The 24,628-nt window shown below is 41.8% G+C and overlaps 1 protein-coding gene across 1 annotated transcript in view; it reads right to left on the bottom strand.

Moving 5' to 3' along the window:
- Nucleotides 1-13,201: 13,201 nt before the first annotated feature.
- The window catches only part of ube2g1a (ubiquitin-conjugating enzyme E2G 1a (UBC7 homolog, yeast)), a 59,377-nt gene continuing 47,950 nt past the window's right edge, over nt 13,202-24,628 (bottom strand). Inside the window, exons 3-6 of the mRNA XM_080210363.1 lie at nt 23,463-23,560; nt 18,789-18,967; nt 17,036-17,154; nt 13,202-14,161 (exon numbers count right to left, since the gene is read on the bottom strand). Of these exons, the coding sequence (XP_080066489.1) occupies nt 17,068-17,154; nt 18,789-18,967; nt 23,463-23,560 (364 nt within the window). The 3' untranslated portion in view covers nt 13,202-14,161; nt 17,036-17,067. The remainder of the gene's footprint in view (nt 14,162-17,035; nt 17,155-18,788; nt 18,968-23,462; nt 23,561-24,628) is intronic.

Here is a 24,628-nt window from a genome sequence, read left to right as displayed (position 1 = left end):
GTGGGAGGGACCTTGCAGTGTGAAAATGGGCTATTTTCCCACATTACAGCATTCCACTGGTTGCGAAACTTTTTGGAACATTCTGAGGTCAGATTCACATTAATGCAATTTGTTTGTTTAGTGAACTGTACATCTGAGTTGAACCATGTCATCAGAAAGGAGTAAACACGGTAAGAAGTCTCACAACACCAGGTTAAAGTCCAGCAGGTTTATTTGGTAGCAAGTGCCACTAGCTTTCTGAGCGCTGCTAGTGGCTTTTGCTACCAAATAAACCTGTTGGACTTTAACCCGGTGTCGTGAGACTTCTCACTGTGTTTACCCCAGTCCAACGCTGGTAACTCCACACCAGAAAGGAGTTGACATGATGGATGCTTTGCTTTTTCACTTGGGTAAATGAAAGCAAGTATGAAACTCAGCCCTGTGAAGGTACGGGTTGACACGCAAGAGGCGAGAGTTGGAAAAATGTGGAATCCCAAAGCAAATACATGTTACAGACAGGGATACCTGAGAGAATAGGGGAGGAGGTGGGGGGGAACCATTCAACTACATGTTACAGAGATACTGGGAAGAGACCATTCCACTACACGTTACAGAGATACCAGCAGGAGAGACCATGAGGGGTGTTGAACATAAAAATAAGAACTTTAAAATACTTAAAGAACAGTTTATCTGGGAACGAGTGAGCACCGGGATAAACCAGACTAGGCCCCAGCCTGGATACACAGGAGGCAACAGAGTTTATTAAGGGTGAAGGATAATCCAGTAGTTTATTCAGTTTAGAAGCAGGGACGATAGCACTGGTCAAATTGGTGAAGGATGTGGGATACAAAGCTAACAGAGCTCCACTATACGTACATGTCGTTTTGTCTGATTTGTGCACTGCTACCAATTCCAGAGTCTGGAACAAGTTATTTTTAATCAGACAGGACTCTGTGTTCTCACTTGCACAGCCACCAGGAGGGTCTGTCAATCATTCGCATGCTGTTCCTCTTCACAACAATGCACTGGTCCAAGAACACACCGGGCTGATGTCATATGATGCCAGGTCATGAATTCCACCGTCGTGCTCAGCACCGCGGCTTTATTTATAGAGCTTCATCTACACGCAATACTTTCACTGCTTGTTACAAATCTTCATCCATACAAGGCATGCAGGAGGCCATTCGACCCATCGGCTTTGCACCAACCCTCTACCTTGGCCCACTCCCCCGCCCCATCCCTGTGCATTGATCATGACTAATCCACCTAATCAGCATGTCTTTTGGACTCTGGGAGGAAACTGGAGCACAGTAAGAAGTCTCACAACACCAGGTTCGCGTCCAACCAGTTTATTTGATAAACTTGTGGGAATACTATCAAATAAACTGGTTGGACTCTAATCTGGTGTTGTGAGACTTCTTACTGTGTTTACCCCAGTCCAACACCGGCATCTCTACATCATGAAACCGGAGTACCCAGAGGAAACCCATGCAGACACAGGGAGAACACGCAAACTTCTCACAGACACTCAAGGCTGGAATCAAACCCGGGTCCTAGCATTGTGAGGCAGCACTGCTAACCACGGTGCCACTGATCACACATGACAGCAAGCAAACCATGCTGAAATGGGATACCACTCTGGGAAAGAAAGAATGAGAAAAAGAGAGAGAAAGGAAGTGAGCGAGAGATAAAGAGATATAGAAAGAGAGAAATTGGATGGGATTTTCCTTCCTCTTGCTGTGGCAGGAGGTGGCACAATGCTCATTGGCAGTGGGATCTTATGGTCCCCCCGCTGTCAATGGGGTTTTCAATTGAACCCGCCTTCACTGCGGGGAAACCTAAGGCAGGACCTTAAAGATTCTGCTGGCATAGACTGCAGCAAGAGCCAGAATGAAAAAGAGCGAAAGAATGACAAGAGTGAAAGAATGAAAGAGAATGAAAGAGAGTGAGAGAGAATGAAAGAGAGTGAGTGAGAGAGAATGAATCAGAGAATGAAAGAGTGAGAGTGAAAGAGTGAGAGAGAGTGAAAGGGAGAGAGAGCAAAAGAAATTGAGAGTGAAATTGAGCGAGAGAAAGAGAAAATGAAAGAGAATGAGATAGAGTGAGAATGAAAGTGAAAGAGAACGAAAGAGTGAGAGAAAATGAGAGTGAAAGAGAGAAAGAAAAAGAGAATGAGAGAAAGAGACAACCACATGAAGTCCCAGAGTATGTCATAGCCAATGATACATGTTTGAAGTGTGGTCATCATTATAATGTAGCAAAAACAAGGCAGCTAATTTGTAGACAGCAAGATCCCACAAACTGTTCATAAGGTCATAAGAGAAAGGAGTAGGCCGTTCAGCTCTTCAAGCCTCCTCTGCCAATAAGCTCATGTTTGATCTTCTACCTCCCTGTAGAAGATCACATGGTATCTTCATCACTGAGTATCCAAAGTTTTATGGATCTCTGAATTGAACATATTGCTCAGTAAGTAAGTAGGTTAGAGGGATTAGTGGGTATAATATGTAGGGATATGGGGGTAGGGTCTGGGTGGGATTGTGTTCGGTGCAGACTCAATGGGCCAAAGGGCCTCTTTCTGCACTGTAGGGTTCTATGATTCTAAGCATCCACAGCTTTCTGATACAGCAACTTTTAAACATCCATAACTCTGGAGTGTAGAAAATTCTCTTCGTCCCAGTCCTAAATGAGATACGTGATCAAGCTAATGTGTTTTAGTGATGTCGGATAATGGATAAATATCAGCCAGGACACCGAGATGAACCCAGCCCCGCCCCCCAGCCGTATTTCAAATTACTCCAGGGGAACTTTTACAGCTACCGGACAGGGTTCACCTTCACTATTAGAAAACAGTCGCTTCCTACACTCTAGTATCAGCCTAGAATTTGTGCTCAGCTATCTGCAGTGGAACTTGAACCTTCAATCTGTTGATACTTTCATTGTATACCTCAACCAAACCTCCCCTCAATCTGCTTTTCTCCAAAGAGAATCATAGCTTCTCCAACCCAATGCTTGGAGTTGCCATTCTGGTAAATCTCCTCTGCACACTCTCAAGGGGCAGCACGGTGGCAAAGTGGTGAGCACTGCTGGCTCACAGCGCCAGGGACACAGGTTCAATTCCGACCTCTGGTCACTGGCTGTGCAGAGTTAGCACATTCTCTCTGTGTCTGCATGGGTTTCCTCCAGGTGCTCCGATTTCCTCCCACAGTCCAAAGATGTGCGGGTTAGTGTTGATTGGCCATGCTAAATTGACCCTAGTGTTGGGGGATAGTAGGGTAAATTTGTGAGGTTATGGAAGTAGGACCTGGTTGGGATTGTGGTTGGTGCAGACTCGATGGGCTGAACAGACTCCTTCGGCACAGTAGGAATTCTATTTTCTATGACCCACACTTCCTTCCTAATGTGTGGTGACTGGAACCGGAGCTTTTTAAAAGGTTCACAATTACTTCCCTGCTTCTGTACTCAATTCAGCTAATTGTGAAACAACAAATCCCATATGCTTTGCTAATCATTCTCTCAACATCTATCAACATCCAAAATCTGTTATGCCCTCCCCCACATAAGGAAACCATCTCTCTGTATCTATTCTATCAAAACCTTTCAGAATTTAAAAGACCTGCATTAGGTTACCCCTCAGCCATTCTTTTAAAGGAAAATGAGACCCAGCCTGTCAATGCTTTCATGAAATGTTTACCTGTGCATTTTTTATAAAGTGGTGATCAGATCTGCAATATAGTCCTGTGTGGTCTAACCAAGGCCTGATACAGTTTTATCATAACATCCCTATTTGTTGATCCTATCACTCTTGATATAAAGCCTAGTTCCTGGGTTGTTCTTAAGGCCTTGCTAATCTGTGCCACAACTTTTAGTGACTGCTATATTTCGAGTAGCGACTACAACGTTTGCCATTATCTGTGTCATGCTGTCTTTACGAGGGTGTGCACTATTTTGCAATGTTTCCATGGTTTTATCCTCTTTCCCCCACATCCTCTCATTTTTTTTGGATGGCACAGTGGTTAGCACTACTACCTCACCAGGGACCCAGGTTCGATTCCCAGCTTAGGTCACCATCTGTGTGGAGTCTGCACTTTCTCCTTGTGCTTGCGTGGATTCTCTCCAGGTGCCTCCGGTTTCAATCCACAGTCCAAAGATGTGCAGGTTAGGTGAATTGGCTATGCTAAATTGCCCCTTAGTATCAGGGGGACTAGCAGGGTAAATGCATGGGGCTACGGGTGGGATTGTTGGTACAGATGCGATGGGCCAAATGGCCTCCTTCTGTACTGTATGATTGTATGATATGAAACGAAAGGGTTGGGTATAAGGAACAAGCTGAACTAACTACATTGGTGGCCTATCCTTTTCCATATTCGTATATGGAGAAATGGCTGTACTGTACTGTACCGGATCTGAGGGTATGTTGTATTATTTGTACAAATGGAAAAACTTCAATAAATATGTTTTAAAAATATTTTGTTTTGCAGTCGCACCAATTGGAGAATAGGGCACAGACCAGCACCTGACCAACATAGATCATTATTTTCTGCATATTAATAAGCAAAACATGAGCTAAACCATGGATCAAGGCATCGACCGTCTCACTCAACTCTGAACAAAAGAATCGAGATTGCGTATTCCTCAAAATTCCCTAATAACTTTAGGTTCAATTATTCACCATTACCTGTGAACCCATGCAAAGACAATATTCAGTGCCAGTGATGCAATTAAACCCAGACTAAAGCAGTGGCAGTTTTAGTATGTTATGTGATAATCAGCCGATTTAGAAAAATTTAATTTTAATTACAAAAATTGTTGCAATTTTCCACTTTAATAGCTGATATATCACACTGGTTTGCATCTATTTTTAGAAACCAGCTGAAATTCAACTGTTTATGCTTTTTGGAGGTTTAAGTAGTTCTTTGAAGTTTTCTTCTTCAAAACAGAGAGGAAATCAGTCATTAGCTGAGGCAGGCAGCATAGCTCGGTAGAGGTTCAGTAAGCTGAGGCAGCGAGTTGTGCCCACTGTCCCTCACACAGCAAGTCCTTCATTTCCTCGGAAGGCATTTGTGACGAAGAGAGGTTAAAACTGGAGAGTGAGATCTAGTGAGTGAAACAATAACACCAAGAGGCCTGGAAGTAAGATTCCTTGCGTTTCCTCTCAGTTGGAAAAGAGACCCAAGGATAAAAAAAAAGCAGAATTCAGCTTGCCAGAAAAGAAAATTTACAATGCTTTGCTTCACAAGTAAATATTCTTGGTAAAATAGAACACAAAGTTTAATCATGAGACAGCAGCTTGTTCCAGTTAATTGTAGAGCTCAGCTTTTTTTTAAACAGAGTAATGATGAATAAGAGGTCAAAAATCATTCACTACTCATCCGTATTGCATGTGGAACAGCTCAGGCTGTTTCCATAGTGATACTCTCTCTTCCTTTTGGCTATTTTCATTATCGGAACCTCTGATTCAAACACAATCTTTTCCAAATAAATCAATGTAACCATACTGACATTTACATTATCCAGCTTCTCTATCCTTGCCATATCCTCCGCAGCAGGCAGAGGGGACTATAGGATCACATTCTGCTTCTGGGTGACTGGGATCAGCCTTAGCGTGGATTTTGTTTGGGCAAGAATTATATCCCCCCCCCTCCCCCAACACTTTGGAAGTTTCATACCATTTCGAAACTGGCACCTCTGACCTTCTAGCAGAGGAACAACAAAGATTTCTCAATACAGGCACCGTTCCCAGTCAAACTGGATCACTGGTAGTTACTGGTTGCAGTCTAACTTGTATGAATTAGAAATTTGAAGTAGCAGAGGATTTTATTTCACTGCTTTTTGGAAAACTGAGAGAATGTTTTTCAATCAGCACTCCCAGCTTCATTGTTACATCAGTAAGAAGTCTCACAACACCAGATTAAAGTCCAACAGGTTTATTTTGGAATTGAGAGCTTTTGGAGCGCTGCTCCTTCATCAGGTGAGGAAGGAACAGCGCTTTACTTGTCTAAAGAAGCAGCAGCACTCCAAAAGCTCGTGATTCCAAAATAAATGTGTTAGACTTTAACTTGGTGTTGAGAGACTTCTTATCGTGCCAACCCCAGTCCAATACCAGCATCTCCACAGCGTTGCTACAAGTATAGATTTTATACCACAAGGATTATATTGTCACTTCATTAGATTTAGCTCACTTTTATTTGAACGACCTCGTGGCTTTCATTCTACAAGTTAACACAATGTATTAGTCAGCAGTTCTCACAGGATTCAGGATTTTTGCTTTGAATTTCATTCCTGTTGTTTTAGTTCCTCTGACTTTTACATCCTTACAAAAAGCAGTAGAGTTTAATTTGTCAAGTTGGAGTTTGCTTTTTCATTAGAAACTGTATTTAAAATGTGGCATCTCGAAAACGTAGAAATATTTCCTTAGACCCTTTCCAGAAGTGCAGACACCAATCCAAACGGAGGGTTCAGGGACAGATTACTCAGTGGGTTCACTAGTCGAGGGATGAAATTCCAGACTTTCGGACATATATGGTTAAGGCACTGCTGCCAGTAAAGGGACAAACAGGCTCTGGAAGGATTTTGATTTGATTTATTATTGTCACATGTACTAACATACAGTGAAAAGTATTGTTTCTTCTGCGTCATACAGATAAAGCATACCATTCATAGAAAAGGAAACAAGAGTGTGCAGAATGTAGTGTTAGAGTCAGAGCTAGGGTGTAGAGAAAGACCAACTTAATGTGAGGTAAGTCCATTCAAAAGTCTGACAGCAGCAGGGAAGAAGCTGTTCTGGAGTTGGTTGGTATGTGACCTCAGACTTTATTATCTTTTCCCCCAAAGGAAGAAGATGGAAGAGAGAATGACTGGGGTGCGTGGAATAGGGCAGAGTTGGAGGCATTCAGCATTCCTCGAGATTGATAGGGCTGATGAAGGTTACAGGGATAGACTGAATCCAGTGGAGGGATTTGAACACAAGTGCGAGAAATTCAAATTAAAAGGCATGGGGGAGGGAGAGGGTGGAGAGAGACAGAGAGGGGGAGGCAGGGGGAGACGGGGGCAGGGGGGGAGGGTGGAGAGAGACAGAGAGGGGGAGGGTGGAGAGAGACAGAGAGGGGGAGGCAGGGAGAGAGGGGGGGGAGGGTGGAGAGAGAGAGAGAGAGAGAGAGAGAGAGGTGGGGGGGGAAGGGTGGAGAGAGAGACAGAGAGGGGGAGGCAGGGGGGGGGGAAGGGTGGAGAGAGGTGGAGAGAGAGAGAGAGAGAGAGAGAGAGGTGGGGGGGGAAGGGTGGAGAGAGAGACAGAGAGGGGGAGGCAGGGGGGGGGGAAGGGTGGAGAGAGGTGGAGAGAGAGAGAGAGAGAGAGAGAGAGAGGGGGGGGGGGGGGGAGGAGGCGGGGGGAGGGTGGAGAGAGACAGAGAGACTGACTAGAAGGCCAAATTTTAATGGAGACTGATGAACGAGAGGTTGGCCAGGATTTGAACCAGGGTCCCTGGAACATTAGTTGAGTTTCTGGATGAACAGTCCAGCAATAATAGCACTAGGCCATCACCTCCCCTTAATTTCTGTAGGAGTGATCAGTCTGACCTGTGGATAAATTTACCCTCACTAAATTACTGGCTGTAGCACAGTTGATTAAGATGTGCTGTGGGTTAGCTTATTTTTCTTTGATAAGTGCACCAAGATTCTTACATATAGCATATCTCAGATTAGATTTATGACCCATTAACCATTTCAGTCAATTATATACCAAATAAAATCACAGGGAGCTGCTAAGTTAGCCCAGTTGCTGGCATCTCTATGGCCAGAGTAAAAGAGAACCCTTTAAATGAAGGGTCAAACACAAGTCTGGGTTTATTGGTGGTAATGGTAAACATTTCAACCCAAAAATTGGTGTCCTGTAGCAGCACATTTATAGTAACTTCATTGCAGTGTTAATGTAAGCCTACTTGTGACACCAATAAATAAACTTCAGCTTATTCAACATGACAATACTAAAAAGTGATTTTAATTCACTCAGGTGATGTTCAGTATAAAACATGTTAACTGTGCCAAGTGTTGAATATTTATAGCAAATTAGTTCCTTTTTTCAAAGGAAATGAAAGGGATTGCATGAAAATACCAAAGCACTGCAGCTTACATTAATTATATAAGTAGCAACAGCTCTCGGTCACATCATTAAGTTAGCTGAACTGGCAATATGCTGCTGCGAGGGGAAAATAATTTCACTGCAACGTGGACATCATTTCACATCACGAAGTGATTGAGGATAAAGACTTTTGTGATAGTTAAGAAGCAATGGAATCACATTCCCACTTCCTCTTAGAAATAACCGCAGCAGCATGGTGCAACCCTGCTCCACAATCTATGTGCTGGCCATTGGGAACACGAGCCTTGTGTCAATAATTCAGTTCCCTGCGAACCGCCAGGGACCATCTTCCACTGCAGTTCAAAACAGTCCTACCTATAAAGGGAGTCAGTTTTACAATTTTGCTCCTTTCCCTCTCCCACACCACCCTGTGCCTCCTACATGACTGCTCAACTGGAAAAGCTAGTCGATGTATGATTCATAGCATCGACTCAAATAATCTCAACGGTTTATTTTACCAATCCTTGCCTGGGAAGGGCAAGAAAAGATTTTAAAGACATATCTGGAATGAAGAGTCATTGTTAGTTAGTTTAGTTTATTAGTATCACAAGTAGGCTTATATTAATACTACAATGAAGTTACTATGAAAATCCTCTAGTCGCCACACTTCATGCCTGTTGGGTATACTGGAGGGAGAATTTAACACGGCCAATGCACCTACCCAGCACTGCTTTTGGACTGTGGAAGGAAATAGGAGCAATGGTGACTTTCAAAAGGGATTTGGCTCATTAGCGAAAGAGAAAAGATTTGCAGAGCCCGTGGAAAGAGCTAAGCATCAGGAAAAGTGGAGTTGCTCTTCTGGAGAGCCAGCAGGGACACAACAGGTCCAATGGGAGGCCAGTCAATGATTGCTTGCTTTGGAAGAACAGCCATGTGAGCCTGCAGCAGTGGAATGGTTTGGAAATTGGACAATAGGATTGAGCTCGATAGTGAATCTTCTCAGAACGAATAGCCTGCCATTACCCGGACAAGCACATGATGAATTACCAATTGTTGTGCATCAGTGGGCAAGCTACTCGATGCACACTCAGCAAGGAGTGACCTCTTTGAAATACGGTCATGGTTTTGTACCAATGTCCACTGCAATAAAACAACAGTAACTTCAGTACCCTGCTCTACGAGTGTATGGGCAGCAACCACCCGCCCCCCCCCCCCGCCCCCCCGGCAACATCTTCTGATATCTCAGTTTCAATATATTGACACAAACATTTATGTCAGATCATGATTTTAAACTACTGGTTGCAAACACAAGTGCAACTTTTAGAAATAGACATTTAGACTAAGCGACCAGAACTTGCAGCCTGGGTGGCTACCTAATTTGCATTAGTTCATTCCACAATGTAATCTCCACTGCAGATAAGGCACAGTGGTCAGCACTGCTGCCTCTGCCAGCGACACAGGTTCAATTCCAGCCTCAAGCCACAGTGCAGGGTTTGCACATTCTCTCCATGTCTGCTTGGGTTTCCTCTGGGTGCTCTGGTTTCCTCCCATTCCAAACAGGTGTGGGTGAGGTTGATTGGCTATGTTAAGTTGCTTCAGTGTTAGGTGGCCTAGCAGGGTAAACATGTGGGGTTATGGGATTGCTGTCATTGGGCCAAATGCCCTCCGCCCGCACCGTTTAGACATTAATATTCTACGATAAGGCAGCAATCCAGCAAAACCCCTCCCAAAGACAAAGGACTCCTGGGGAATGCGAAAGAGTCAATATCTCCTGTTTCATTAGCAGAATATCAAGGGTAATCCCCTGAAATATTTAACTGTTGGTCACAGACCATTTAAGCCTAATTGCTTGGACAATAGGACCCTGAGTTACTCAAGTAACAATTGGAATAGACAATTATTTTTGAGCTATTGGTCAGTTGCTGAGGCTGACATGACAAGCCAACTCTCTCTGGGTGTTTTAAGCACATGCCCTGTGCAAAACTGATCAAGCAGCTGAGAGATTCCTCCTCTCTCTCTTCCTGCATCTAGCTTGCAAGCTTTTGGGCCTGTTTGCCATTGCAGGCAGATTTTAAAGAACTCTGCAGTTTCCAGAAGAACAAATTCATCCATCTGCACTTTTAACCACTTTGACAGAGAAATCAGAAAACCACTGGGTTCTGCCTATCATTAAACTACAGATTGTTATATTTTTACTTTATAAAAACACTAATTTGGCCAACCTATCACTCCCTACTCTAATGTGTGCGAGCATGGAGTAGAAGTTGATGTCTATGTTATTTTACTTATATCAGTTTAAGTATAATAAAGCCAATTTCTTTGTTAAACTCAAGAAAACATGGCTGAGTGGTTCTTTCATGGACACAGCATGTAAACAATTAAGCGTTTACTGAATTGGCAATCTTTTAAACAAAAGAACCTGTTGCAGTCAAATGAAGGAGGGAAAGATGGATCCACTTGACCCCTCCTCACCTGATTCTAACACACAGACAATATCAAGTTTGCTTCACCTTTAGATCCTTGCCCCCTCTCAAAAGTGTCAAACTGCTTATCCAACAGCCAATCACGGATAAGCAGAAATTTCCAACTAAAATGTTAGGCAGCAAAAACTACTGTCTTTGTTCCCCATCACAAGGCTTGCTCCCATGCCAATAATAGGGGCAGCTCAGTGGTCAACCTCCGTGCCAGTGCTGGTTTGGATTTTCAGCTCAGGTCACTGTATGGAGTCTGAACATTCTCCTTGTGTCTGCGTGGGTTTCCTCTGGGTGCTCAGGTTTCCTTCCAGTCTGAAGGACATGCTGGTTAGGTGCACTGGCTATGCTAAATTCTCCCTCAGCGTACCCAAACAAGTGCCAGACTGTGGTGACTAGGGGATTTTCACAGCAACTTCATTGCAGTGTTAACATAAGCCTATTTGGTGACAACAATAGTAAAGAAAATATTCTTCTCCCTAGCACCTGTGGCTTCTGTTTGACCAAGGTAAGCTTTCTGCCACACTATCTCCATTTGGACTGTCCTTTTCCACACCTGTAGCATTGTCCAACTCCACTCTTTCTACAGCTCATCTGCTGCAAAAAAAACCTGATTGATGCTTTGGTTATCTCTAGCTTCTACTATTCAAATACATTTCTGGCTGATGTTCCAAGGCATATCTACTGCAAACTTGAAGTCGTTCTGCTTACCTGTCTCCTCTGCGCTCATTGACATATATTGTATCCGGTTTAAGCAGTGTTTCCACCTTAAGATTTTTATCCTCGTTTTCAAATCCTTCCACGCCCTCGCTCCTCCATATAGGATCCAAATGACCTCCAGCCTTCCACTCCAATATGTGGCTTAATGACAATTTTTGTTTAATAATGTTTGTAAGCACCTTAAGATGCTAGTCATTGTTGACATGCTGCCACTAAACAGCAACTAGTAGAATAACTACTTACTGTCTGGGGCGGTTGGTCATTAAGTTGCCTGGCATTGCTACATGTCCACGTTAAAATGCAACAAAAAGTTGGCTAACAGTATTAGAAAGTGCAATTGTGGCTTCCAGAATAGTGTAAAGTTACATCTTAATGAGCTTTTTACACAAAAAAAACAGTAACTATCAGCAGTACATTTTGCAGCAAAAGTTTTTAATATACACCTTCCACAGGCACAGTTGTACTTAACGCATAATGAACATAGGAATGGCATACTCCTGGCTCAGTAAGATGTGAATGATGTCTCGGATCACTTGACACATGCACTTTCATTTCACCAGATATGATTTTATTTATTGGCTCTCACAGATACTTCACAGTAACTGAATAGCATCAGAAATTGTAGACCTGATTAGTCCCTATAGTCAGCATTGAGCCAAACTCATCTTGGAGCTTCAAATCTTGATCTTTAACAGCCATGCGAGTTGCACAGATACAGAACCCAGAAAAATCAGACCAGTCAATGCAAAGAGTTTGTACTATTAGTTCATTAGCAAGGGCACCTATTTTGTGGTTGTATTCATATCCCTTCACTTCAATGCATTTTGAATCTACGGTTTTTAATTCCATATTCTTAGCATCAGCTTTTCTTGGATGCATACACTTTTAAACTAGTTAGCTCAGATCGTCAGGATTACCCCTTATTGTAGATTTCTCAGAGAGAGAACAGTTAACCTCAATACCCTGCCATTATTTCAAATTTCTTTATTTAAAAAAAAAATCAGTTCATCTCTGTAATATCCAAGGGATAAAACTAAAGGTTACTAACAAAAGCTCCATCCAATCTATACCTTGGGGTTTGGTCTTTGCTTTGATAATACTTTGCATCTTAGTAAGTACAACCCTAAAACCCCTCTCACCAGCCCTGTATTTCATTTAGATGATACTCATCTGTCCTTCTGTTACCTTTACCTCATTGCATTTGTATTATTCTGCTAACAGAATGATTTTTTGCAACTTTTATTTGTTATAACACCACCTCATATCCTTATGCAAACTGAAAAGCTGCAGCTCCTGCATTCACCCTCAAGGGCACGGTGGTCACTGGCTACCAATTCAAAAGTCTCTTAACCCAACACTGCCTTCCACATCCCAGTTTTCTAACCAGCCTTGGCACAAATGGGAGAATAAAGTCTGTTCAAAAATCAAATCTGTTGCATTTTTCAACCAGTTCTAAGAGGTTTTAAGTCAAAGCCACAGATCTGCCATTTCAAAGGCGATGGTGCATTCTGATAGCAGCACTAACAGCCCAGTGCAACTCCATTTGAAACTGCACTAGATCCTAAAAAAGGTCACAACGTCAAGATTAGAATTAAGCAATGCATTGAGATGAAGGGCTCACTACTGAATCGCAGGAATTAACCTCTCCCTTTTCTTTCCCCCAGCCCACACTTACACTGACCACTGCACAAAGCCCAAAGAAAACCAGGTTTAAACAAAAATAAAAAAGTGCATTAGCACATTTAAAAATAACTAGTATTCATGAGAGCTCCTCAGTCTTATGATTGCATTTAAGTGCACTGTAAGCAGAACCTACAAAATACTATGGTGAAGATCTTGTATAGAATATAGTTTGCATAGAGTTTGATCCATTTGCATTCCTATTTTGTGCAGGCGTTTAAATTTCAACATTTTAAGTGCAATTGAGAGGCTTTACACAATTGAAACTGACAACTCATACTGGAAAACAATTATATTTTGGAAGAACTTTCACTACAGGTGACAGAATTCCAAAAATCAAATTACATGAAAATATACATCACCATTTGTCTTTGTACATCAGGCAGAAAATCTGCAGTATAGCTAGAAAGAATAACACACGCACACAAACAGCTTTTTAATATCAAAAGTCCTCAAACTCCCACTTAGAAGGGTGAAAGCCTACACCTAAACACTGTGAAGCCTACTTCAGACACTCCCCACAAAGTCAAACTCAAGAAAGCAATTGCTTCATCAGTTGGGCAGTGAAGACTAATGAGGTCACCTTGGCTAATTTCAAATTCAGGCATAAACTTTAACCCCTTGCTGTAGAACCAAAAGTATCTGCATATTAAATTCGAACATCTGCAAAGTAGTAGTATTTGCACCCAAAAATATTTTAGGCCACAACAGAGTGTTAATGCAGCATCAGAATATCTGGTAATATATTCTCACTATGGAATCGTTCTTACAAATTAATAAATGCTACTTTTAGTTTTACAGTGCAAGATACCTTTTACATGACTTTTTTTTTAAATGGTAAACTTAAGAAAATTGAATGCACAAAGCCCCCTTGCTAAAATTTCTCAGAATTTACACGATTCTCTAACTACAAGCAAGCTTTAATTTGGTACAATGCATATTGTGGGTGTCTAAGTACAGTATATAGAATATCCAGATAATGTTGTGCTATGTACAGATCTTTACAATTCCTCCTGAAGATCAAAGCAGTTCACAGGAATCCTGATGCATCATTTTGTTTCCCCCCTCCCCAAGTTGGCACGATAGGCTTTACTCCACAATGAGGATGGCATAATTCACTCACAGCTCCATAATGCCAATCCAGGATTACCAACTTGTTAACAGTTTGAAGAGGTCCAACAGTTGGTGGGTTGAGTGCAGAAAGTCAACAGTGCCATGTTGGTTCTTAATTGGAGACCTGTAACTCAGAAATTTTCCATTAGTTATTGCGACAGTTTCGCCAAATATTTAAAAATCAACCTCCAATATCTTTCTGCCATGCAGCAAAGAAAAACAGATGTGGCCTCCTAACAACATCAGGCACAATCAAACACAAGCAAGCCACATCTCTCACCAGGAGACCTTCAGAAAAATGTACATCATGGATCTTGTTATTCCTATACTTTTGATTCATTAATAAGGGACAACGGGGTGGAGAAATGAAAGTCATGGAAATCTACTGTCCCAGCGCAAATAATAATGTTAGTTGGATTTCAAAAACATTATAATTGATGCATAATGTGATCCAAAGTACATAATTTTTGGCTCCAAAAGAATCCAAGTGGCTCCAACTTGACTGAAAATCACACAGACAGAAATAAAAACAATACCACATTTACTGTTGGGAACTTCAGCAGGGCAACTTCGAACTTCCATTTCCCTACAAATAAAATTGTCACTTGCCAATGCTTCCCTGATAGAAGATACAAAGCTTTCATTTTCAGGTTTCATTCAAATTTGTTCAATTGGCGATCAGGATTACATCCCATCACCAGCTCCAAATACTATTCTTCCACTCCTTCCACTGATCCGGGGTGGGCACAGTAAGAAATTTCACAACACCCAGTTAAAGTCCAGCACATTTATTTGGAACCACGAGCTTTCAGAGCGCTGCTCCTTTATCAGGCGAGTCCTGAAGGGGCAGCACTCCAAAAGCTCATGATTTCAAATAAACCTGTTAGACTTTAACCTGCTGTTGTGAGACTTCTTGCCGATCATCTAAGCAGCCTTCATTGTTTACCAGTTGCATGCACAAAATATCATGATGCAAAAAATTATTTTGCTTTTGTTTCCAGTGCTTAAGAAAATAATTACAAGGGGGAAATGCAAATATGATGGTATTTAATAGAAAAGTGCTGTAACCATTGAATAAAATGCTTTGGAAAAGATTTCACGTTTACCTATAAAGTTGTATTACATAGGTTTTGGAAGAGTATGGGGGAGGTAGGGAAGAAAGAGCACTAATAAACACCATTAAGATTTTTCAGTAACATATGCATGCATACATCAAACAGTGTACTGGAGAAAGCAATGCTAAACAAACATGAAATCAATGCAGAAAAATGGCATTAAAAAGCAATTTGGTTTTGAATGTTAGTTTATGAACAATATGCCTTTAACAGGACATTTTTCAGATTGTCTCCCATATATTCATTGCCCAGTATCTCCTAGTTAAGTCATTCTGAAGTATTAAAGGAGTTAGCATTCTGATTATGGTGGCACTGAGGACACATTATTTGACCAGTAATCCAAAGACATGAGTTAAATCTAGAATTAGTTTTGGTGACAATGAAACTATCCAGCTGGGTTCACTAGTGTAGTTTTAGGAAGGCAATCTGCCACACTTTCCTGGTCTAGCCTATGTGGCTGCAGAACCATAATAATGTAGTTTACTCTCAGTGTGGCACTCTCTCAACTCTCTAAAATGGTTCTGAAAGCCACTTGGTTATATTTAAAAAAGGCAGCTCACCACCATCCTCAAGAACACTTAGGGATGGGCAACAAATGCTGGCCTTGTGAGCAACATCCACATTCTGTGAATGAATTTTTAAAAATACTCAACAAATATAGTATTAGTGGAAGCTTTAAGGGATGTTGCAGTCTCCTAACATGCACAAATTACTTGGATTAATTCACAGGATTGCAAAACATGGGTGGAAAAGTTAAAGACACCTTGCTCTCAACATTCAAACATGACGTGGGTAGGGTAACTCACATTAGCTTTAAAAGAAAAAGTGACCATTACTTTAAATGCTTCTTGCCTTAAATGAACAACTATGGTAACCTAAACAGTGAAACATTAATTAAAAGATTTTTACTTTGGAAGATGCCATTATTTACCAGAATTAAGAAAAAAGTTAATCCAAAAGAGAGGCAGGAGTACACTGAGCTTAAAAATGTTGTCTTAGCTAAGGCCAGAATTCATTCTCTGTTTTGGAATGGAGGAGAGTTCGGAGAGCAAAGTATTGAAAGTACACACTTTCATGTGTTGAGATTCCACAGGATTTTAGTCAAGAATATTTGGAAACGTGGCATCTTCAATGTGCACGCTGCCTGGAAGAAATATCCACTGGTGCGACTATAACAATTGTTCATCAAAATTTGGGCTGTATCTAACAGATTGAATTGCATATCAGAACATTAGTAGATGCACACATTCGGAGTAATGCATAACTGTACCCTACGGAATCATGTAGGGACTTGAGTGCTAGTTTTATTATAGCATATTGATGCTAGCAAGTATGCTGCAATGATCAGGAGCATGGTAAAACAAATTTACACAGCACTTGGGTTTTTTTTGAAAGCTATAGGAGTAACTTTCCAACACAAACTTCAGGTACTGGAATGTTTCAATCCATGCTAAACCTGGCTACTGTTTTAGCCTGAAAAATCAACGTTGAATAGAAGTTTTAGAGTATTGATATGATTAAATACAATAATGCATACCAGTGAACTATACTTTGATAATCTATTGTTCGAGCCAAAAGATTAAGCAACAAATTTCGATACCAAGGTTGTCTGTTTCATTACCCTTCAATATACTTGCTGTACAATAGTTCAAAGGATCGTTGCTAGAAATCAGTGAGTTAGGGCTGTAATTCTCTCTGCAATTCCCCATGCACTTTGAGATTTATACGTCACTAAAGCAAACTTATATCAATTCACATCAGGATTGTAACTGCCGTTTAACTCATTCCAGCCACTCAACATGACACAGACCAACCTGCTGATGGTAGAAAAATACCATTTAAATCATCATTGTGCCAGATTAATAGTTTTCTGTTTTGCTTACCCAGAAAGTGAAGCTTCCTGGTGAATGAAGTATCACTCGAATGCAGTCTCTTGACTTTTTCTTACACAGCGTGCAACTTTTCTTTTGAATTCACCATTACGGTCTTCCCTCCATTCTTTCTACAAATTACAAGGCAGAAAAAAAGTATTGAACAACTCAGCAAATGCACAACTGAAAGTAGTGAGTTGCTGCATGATGAACACAATGGCCCTCTGCTCATCTTTAACTCAGGAACTTCTTTCCTACTGAAGAACTTCTATTTGCAGAACATTTCCAAACATCCAAAAACACTTCAAACAGCATTTAATTTTGGCAGTAACTACAGCCAGTATTGATAAACTGGCATATAGCAAAGCCCAGTAACCGCAGTGAAATGAATGATCAGATAATCAGTAATGCCCTAATCCCATGAATGAATAACATACAAGACACCATTGGTGTGAAGTTCAAAGACACAGACTCCAGTGTAGATGTATTCTTCCCAGGTGTCATTCATAGAAATATACGGAAAACATTAGGAGATGCTGCAGCACACGGCCCAATAATTCTTCGATCATCACTGAGGGAATATTGGGAGGTTAACTGCATCACCAAAGCAGGTATTCCTCAGTATGAAGGAATTGAGGAACACATCATTTTTACTATTTGAATAATGGAACAGCTGATTCTTGTTTTCGGTCACGTGATAGCAAATTTTCAGACAGCAATACCCCACAATAGCAGACAAAACGACCACTACTTAGAAAAAAATATTGCTATTCACAGGTTTTAAGTCGGTCCGCCTTGTTGCCCAATGAGGGGCGTACGTGCGATGGGTCGTACTTGGGCTGCTCTTGAATGTTCGAGAGTGGCCTAGTGCTTCATGTCGTTAGTGTGTGCTTAAACTGGACCAGATGCTGGGCAACATGACAGCTCAGTGACTATCACTGTTTGCTGTGCAGATACATAGATTTGGGCCAGTGTCTGTGGGAGTTTGCGCATCCTCCCCGTGCTTGCGTGGGTTTTCTCCAGATGCTCTGATTTCCTCCCACACCCCAAAGATGTGCTATTAGGCTGACTGGAAGTAATAAATTGTCCTTAAATTAGTTTCCCTCAATGTGGATTGCCATAAAGCAATAGATAAGGGTCATGGGTGGGTGGGTGGGTGGGGAAAGAGAGAGAGAGAGAGAGAGAGAGACTGGTAATGTTAAAATGGTGGTGCGGGCTCGTTGTTTCCCGGGCTGATTTTGTTCTTGCTTTGTTCTTATCAAAGGTGACATGCTAACTGAGCCTCTAGTCTCTGAGTGGTGCTATCTAATTATTAACAGCCACCTGAGAACTCAATTAAAAGATGTCAATTTTAAAACTCTGAAATATCTAGTGTTCATGATTTCTAAAATGTAAACACAACCTTAAATAGTAATGCTGCTAAATTACATTCAAACATTACTCAACCTAGCTGCACTGCCATATTCAAAGGAGTTCACTTCATCCCACTTATTTTTGATTTCAGATTTTTTAAAACGGCTTGGTTGAGTTGATCTGGTATGTAAAAACTGAGCAACTTGTTGGTTTATTTCAACATCTACTACCAGCAGTTGCGGTTTCGCTGCTACTTATAGTGGAAGCCAATGTTAGTCAGTAGTTTCAGGTTCATTCTTTAGTGTGAGAAAGTTTATCAACGACATTTAATAAAGCAATAATTAAATTGCTTCTCTTGATCAAATTCCTGATGTTACGTTGTTGAAGCCAAAGTCTCAAACAAAAATCTTACCGCTGCATCTACATTGGCTGGTGAGTCTCCATTTGGATCTGCCAACATTGAAATCACACTAATAAGAATAGTCTCTACAGTGTGGATTGGCAGCCAGCGTTCTTCAGGCTTTTCATATCCATATTTATCCTCCCCAGGTTCATGAAGGATAGAGATGCACACCTCACCATTCTTATCAACTATAGCAGGAAAACAAAAAGACAGGTTAACTCATGTTAAGGGTATTTCACGGCTGCCAATTATACTGGCACACAAAGAGTCTTTACAAAGCAAACTTCTTCAGCTACTCAAACCATCAGAACTTCACCAGCACAATCTATTAAGGAATCAAAGCAGAGGCAAATAATATGAAATAACAATCCTTACAGCCAAGTCAGATTACAGTATCGCACTCAGACTCAAACAGCTGCAGAATACTGTTGCACTGGTCGAATGTACATAGGAAGCATTTCCAACTGAAGGTGAAGTGAAAAGCAATTTAAAAAAGTGATCTAACATTTCCATACTGGTTCAGAATGTAGAATTGCATTGTGTAGTTTACTCCAAGAGGACAAGAGACCAATTTGCATGATAGCAGTGCTCTCCTGTCACCAGGATTGTACAACCTATTTTCTTTATTGCAGGTTAGAGCCAGACACTTGAAAAGGGACATCTTCAACTTCCAGAGGAAGGCTTTGACAAGTGCTGCTTAGCAAACAGTTAGGGCAAGCACTCAATATTGCAGTAATTTCCCATCTGGTCAATGAAGTAGTAATACACCAAGATAGAACTCAATTACACACTAACTGAAGTCTGCAATTCCACTCATGCAGTGAGAATGGGACCACTCTATAGAGTAAATGTGCCAATAGCATTAAACACATTCACAGCGATATAGAAAGCCTCAGCCTGTTCAGCCAGAAAGAACTGCTCTAAAAGCCAATCAAGTGACTAGATGTATCATTCTATTAGTTTTACTGTTCCAAAAACAAAGGACAGAATTTTCACACAAAAAAATCCAAAGTGTCACAAAACTCTGAAAACTGGACATTTTGACACTTAAAAGGTTTTGAGGAAAATTCCACCCAATTGTGGACATCCACAGTATATAGGAGATTTGTCACCCCCTCCCCCCCAACCACAGACACCCCCTGATTGCCAGCCTCCTTATTGCCCCCTGCCCTCTGACTGCCATCTTCCCAAATCGGTGGCCCTATCACTAGCTCTTCTTCCCTCCCCCCAAAATCCCAGTCTGGCTCTGACTGTAATGCCCCTCCCAGTGGCACTGTCCACTTCCCCTTCCTCTTCCCCTGACCTCCCGGGAAGCTCAGTGGTCTCTAGCCCTACTGCGAGGCCATCACATCTGGTTCCCATTGCTGGGGACCACCTGTGATCCTCACTGGTGTGAGCCTTCACTGGTGAGATCAGAAATCTAAGTGAACCAAGATGGAAGCGTCCTGGGCTCACTAAACAGATTTAAACCAGCCTCTGAAAGTCAATCATATCGATTATGTCAATAAAGCGGCCTGGGAGGATTCCAACCGGCCAGACACCAGGCGCGATTCCCATTTTTGGCTACCCATTTACGTTTCCTACCCCACTATGCTACTCAACCAGCATAGAGGGGCAGGAAGATTGTGCTCGAAGTGTTTGGGGTGGGGGCAAAAGAATAGACAGGAAACAAAAACACAAATAGAAAACCAGAAGACTACTGAGACAAGCACTGCGGTCTACTCAATAAAATGGTCAAAATGGCTTTGTCAACGTGAAATAGAGTGTTTAACGTTGGCCAACTATTTGGATTTGCTAGTGCCCTGCAATGCAAATCGCTTTGCTTCTTCTGGCCTGGTACTCAATCTCAAACATGGCTACAAAAATGGTCAGATCACATCTAACAGTCACTGGATTTCCTGGTGCTCCCGTCAATATCCACTATGTATCAGCGTTTAACTCCATTATATTCCTAATCCAGACTCAAGAGACAGCCAATTGCATCGGTAGTGCAAACCAATTAAAGGCTGTTACCAATACCAGTACCTTCTTGCATTACGGCATAACCTAACATGGGCCCCCTTGGAAACAGTCTCATCAGTCCTTAATTAATCGAGGAGTGCAGGACCACATCTGTACAGATAAGGGTTAGTTACAATAAACCAATCAGCCTGCACTGTGGTGATGTGAAGCTGACATCACATCCCAATATTGGAAGACAGCAGACTGGTATTGAACTCGTAATTATAAAGAATGGTGCGTGACAGATTTACTTTGTAGGAATAGTCGTCACCGGCTTAGGAAAGGAATTGGGCAAGTGTGACCATGATAAATCAACACCCAAGATAAATGGCAAACCTGGCAGCAGGAAGCAATTAAAGAAAATAAAAATTCATCATAAAAGTGGACTATTAAATGGAACCAAGAAGTTAAAACAATAATCTCAATTTTGATAATATACACTTGCCACCTGAGATTTGTTGTCTGAAGCAACTTGTTCTGCCTATAATGTCTGGTGGGAATTAATGTCAGGGTAATCAATAATGGAGATGATGTGTCTTTATTCCCCATAAATAAACCACTGAGTTTCACCGCTCCAAGAACAAGACTGGGGCCTAGTAAAAGAACAAAAGGGATGAAGCAAAAAGGGGGAAACGCTGTTGCTGCTGCTTGGGGTAAGCTGGTAGGGCAGTCTATTGTCAGTGTTGATCTGCTCTGCTTACTCAGCCAGTTTTCATGTTTCCATTCCTAACTGCCACACTACCTCAGCCTTTCACACATCTTTTGCCTGCAAATGTCTCCAATTCAATTAATTTTACCTGCTCTCATCTCACGCCAAATCTATTCAATCCTTTAATCAGCCCATTTGCTACCTGAACATTTTACAATTCCACATTATTTCCTCTTGCACATTTCACCTGTTGTCTCTCATTTGACTGGATTGTTTTTATTTCAGGCAGAGTAAGGGCCAATAAAGACGTTTTCCAGAGGGCCAAGTAGAAAGCCACTATCTTTGCTTTAATGGTAGTAAGATGTCTAGCATCAGTGCACGAGCTACTGAATATATTTCAGTATGCAAGCCAGCCTTTACCACCTTAAGGACTGCGCTGTTTCTCTTAGTACTTCAATCCATGAGGCTAATCCTTTATTTATCACCCCCACCATCTTTGAAGGGTTAGGCAATGGCAACGCAAGAGGGAGAAGAGGGAGTTAGCACTTCTTCTCCAGAGACTCGGGTTCGATTCCTGACTTGGGCAAGTCTGCGTGGAGTATGCACTCGCCCTGTGTCTGCGTGGGTTTCCTCCGCAGTCCAAAGATGTGCAGGTTAGGTGGGTTGGCTATGCTAAATTGCCCCTTAGTATCCAGGGTTAGAAGAATTAACAGGGTAAACATGTGAGGTTACAGGGATACAGCCTGGATGGGATTGCTATCATTGAAGTAGACTCAATGGGCCAAATGGTCTCCTTCTGCACTGTAGGGTTTCTATGAAATATTCTAAGAAGAGTCTCAGTATCATCAACATCAAGATCAGATAGCTCGAAGTTTGGGACTGCAGCTGCACCTACATCTGATTTGCATGCATCTGCCCAGGCTCTCTGTCTTTGTGATTGCTGGAATGAACAACAGGTATAACGAATGAACTGTGGCACTGCATGATATACCATTCCAATATATATAAATATTCCTATACGGGCAGCACGGTGGCACAGTGGTTAGCACTGCTGCTACACAGCTCCAGGGTCCTGGGTTCGATTCTCGGCTCGGGTCACTGTCTGTGTGGAGTTTGCACGTCCTCCTCGTGTCTGCGTGGGTTTCCTCCAGGTGCTCCAGTTTCCTCCCACAGTCCAAAGATGAGCGGGTTAGGTTGACTGGCCATGCTAAAATTGCCCCTTAGTGTCCTGGAATGTGTAGGTTAGAGGGATTAGCGGGTAAACGTGTAAGGATATGGGGATAGGGCCTGGGTGGGATTGTGGTCGGTGAAGGCTCGATGGGCCGAAGGGCCTGTTTCTGCACTGTAGGGTTCTAAGTTCTATAATGAATTTTAAACAGCCATGAGCACAAAATCTTCAGCCAGTGATCAGCTTCAGAAAACCATAAAGTTGAAACTGTGTTCCAAGCTGGACCAAGTACCCCATGATTCTATGAAACAAATGTGAAATGCAATGTACTCAAATGAGCCAGATATAAAGATGTGACCGTTGTGGGGAATTTAACAAAAAAAAAAGGTTTTCCTTTCAATATTCTCTACCTTCCAGCTTATTGACAGATCATTTTTCCTTCCCAGCACTGTACATGCTGAAAATCACTTGCATTAAAAACTTATTCCAGTCCAGATGAAAGATTAACTTGAAACATTAACCTTTCTTTCTCCACAGATGCTGTGCCTGGCCTGCTGGGTATTTCCAGCATTTTCTGTTTCAAAATTCCTGCATCTACAGGGATTGCATGCTTCACTTCTCAGCTTGTTTTTATCTGGTTTCCAAGAATTTAAGTATTTGGGTAGTAATGTGCTGCAGGGCATAACTCACCTGACATACTCAGCACACTATGTGCCAATCTCCCCACACAAAAGGACTAAAATTACAGGAAATTTACATTAGCAGCCTTTGCTAAAATACAGGGTTGTGCTTTCCCCACATTACCCTCCCGCTTCTTTCCAGTCAATCTCCAGCCAAGCACTGCCAACAATCACTTTATTCTCACCATTTGGATGCCAGATTTCTGTGATGAATTTCATCTTTGGCGGCCTGAGGGGGTAGTCTTTAGGGAAGGTAAGATGGGCTTTGAACACTCCGCCTTCACTGTGAATAAAGATAAACAGTTACTTTCCATAACGCAACAGTCAAACTTACTCCAGGAAAAAAACCATATCAAACTGGGCGAGTTTGAAATTAACCAGTGCTGAGGGAAAACAGGTTAAACCTAATAACAAAACTTTTTGCACAAGTACAAATATAAACTGAGAGCTGGCCACACAACAGCAATTTCAAATTCATACCGTAGAAAGACTTTGTCTGTTGCAGCCAAACCAAGCTACCTTGCTTGTCTGGAAAACAACGTATGCCGATGGCACCACTCCCAATAGGTTTCTAACTCCAGCTTTTCCTGCCTCAAAAACAGGACAGTGAACCAATGTCTGAAATATGGTCAAGAGGACAAGCTGTTGACAACTATATGCTTGCATTTGTGCAGGACTGCTGAACACGTGCCGGTATTTGGAGTTACCCTGTACAAATTTTCTCCATCTGGGCAGGGGGAGGTGCGCGTGTGTGGAATCAATGAGCAAAACATACAAGCAGCTGAATGTGGGCATATTGGTCCCTAGTCTGTAGTCAGAATAGTGTACACTTTTGGAGGTGTTAATTTAGAAAGCATGTCAAATTCTTTCCACCAAGGACGAGGGGTTTTAATTAGAGATGAGTAATAAAAACTAGGACCATCTCTTTTCTAGTGGGAAGTTACAGGAGCTCAAAATCGAGCACAAGAAGGTATAAAGAGAAAACAGCTTTCACAAGCCAACAATTACAAGAAAGTAATTTGACCGACAGCCGTGGCTTAGTGGTGGCATTCTTACCTCAAGAATACTGTGGGTTTGACTCAGGACTCTAATTATGATCACATAATCTAAGCTGACACTAACACATACTGAAGGTGTGCTTGCATTGTTGAAGATTCTATTGTTTGTATGTTGAACAGTCCTGCCTCAGGAAGCTGGAAAGATCCCGCAATATTATTAAGGAGTTTCCCCAATGTGTGAGTCAACATTTATTCCTCAACCAACAAACCGAATTCCAAAGAAAATATCGGACTCAATGTTAACTTTCTTTCTCACCCCACAGATGCTGCCAGGCCTGCTGCATTTTTCCAGC

Source organism: Carcharhinus amblyrhynchos, chromosome 23, assembly GCF_965287045.1.
Source record: "Carcharhinus amblyrhynchos chromosome 23, sCarAmb.v2.hapA, whole genome shotgun sequence".
NCBI classification, from domain to species: domain Eukaryota; kingdom Metazoa; phylum Chordata; class Chondrichthyes; order Carcharhiniformes; family Carcharhinidae; genus Carcharhinus; species Carcharhinus amblyrhynchos.
The sequence above is the reverse complement of the archived record's forward strand: the minus strand, read 5'-3'. Positions and strand labels throughout refer to the sequence as shown.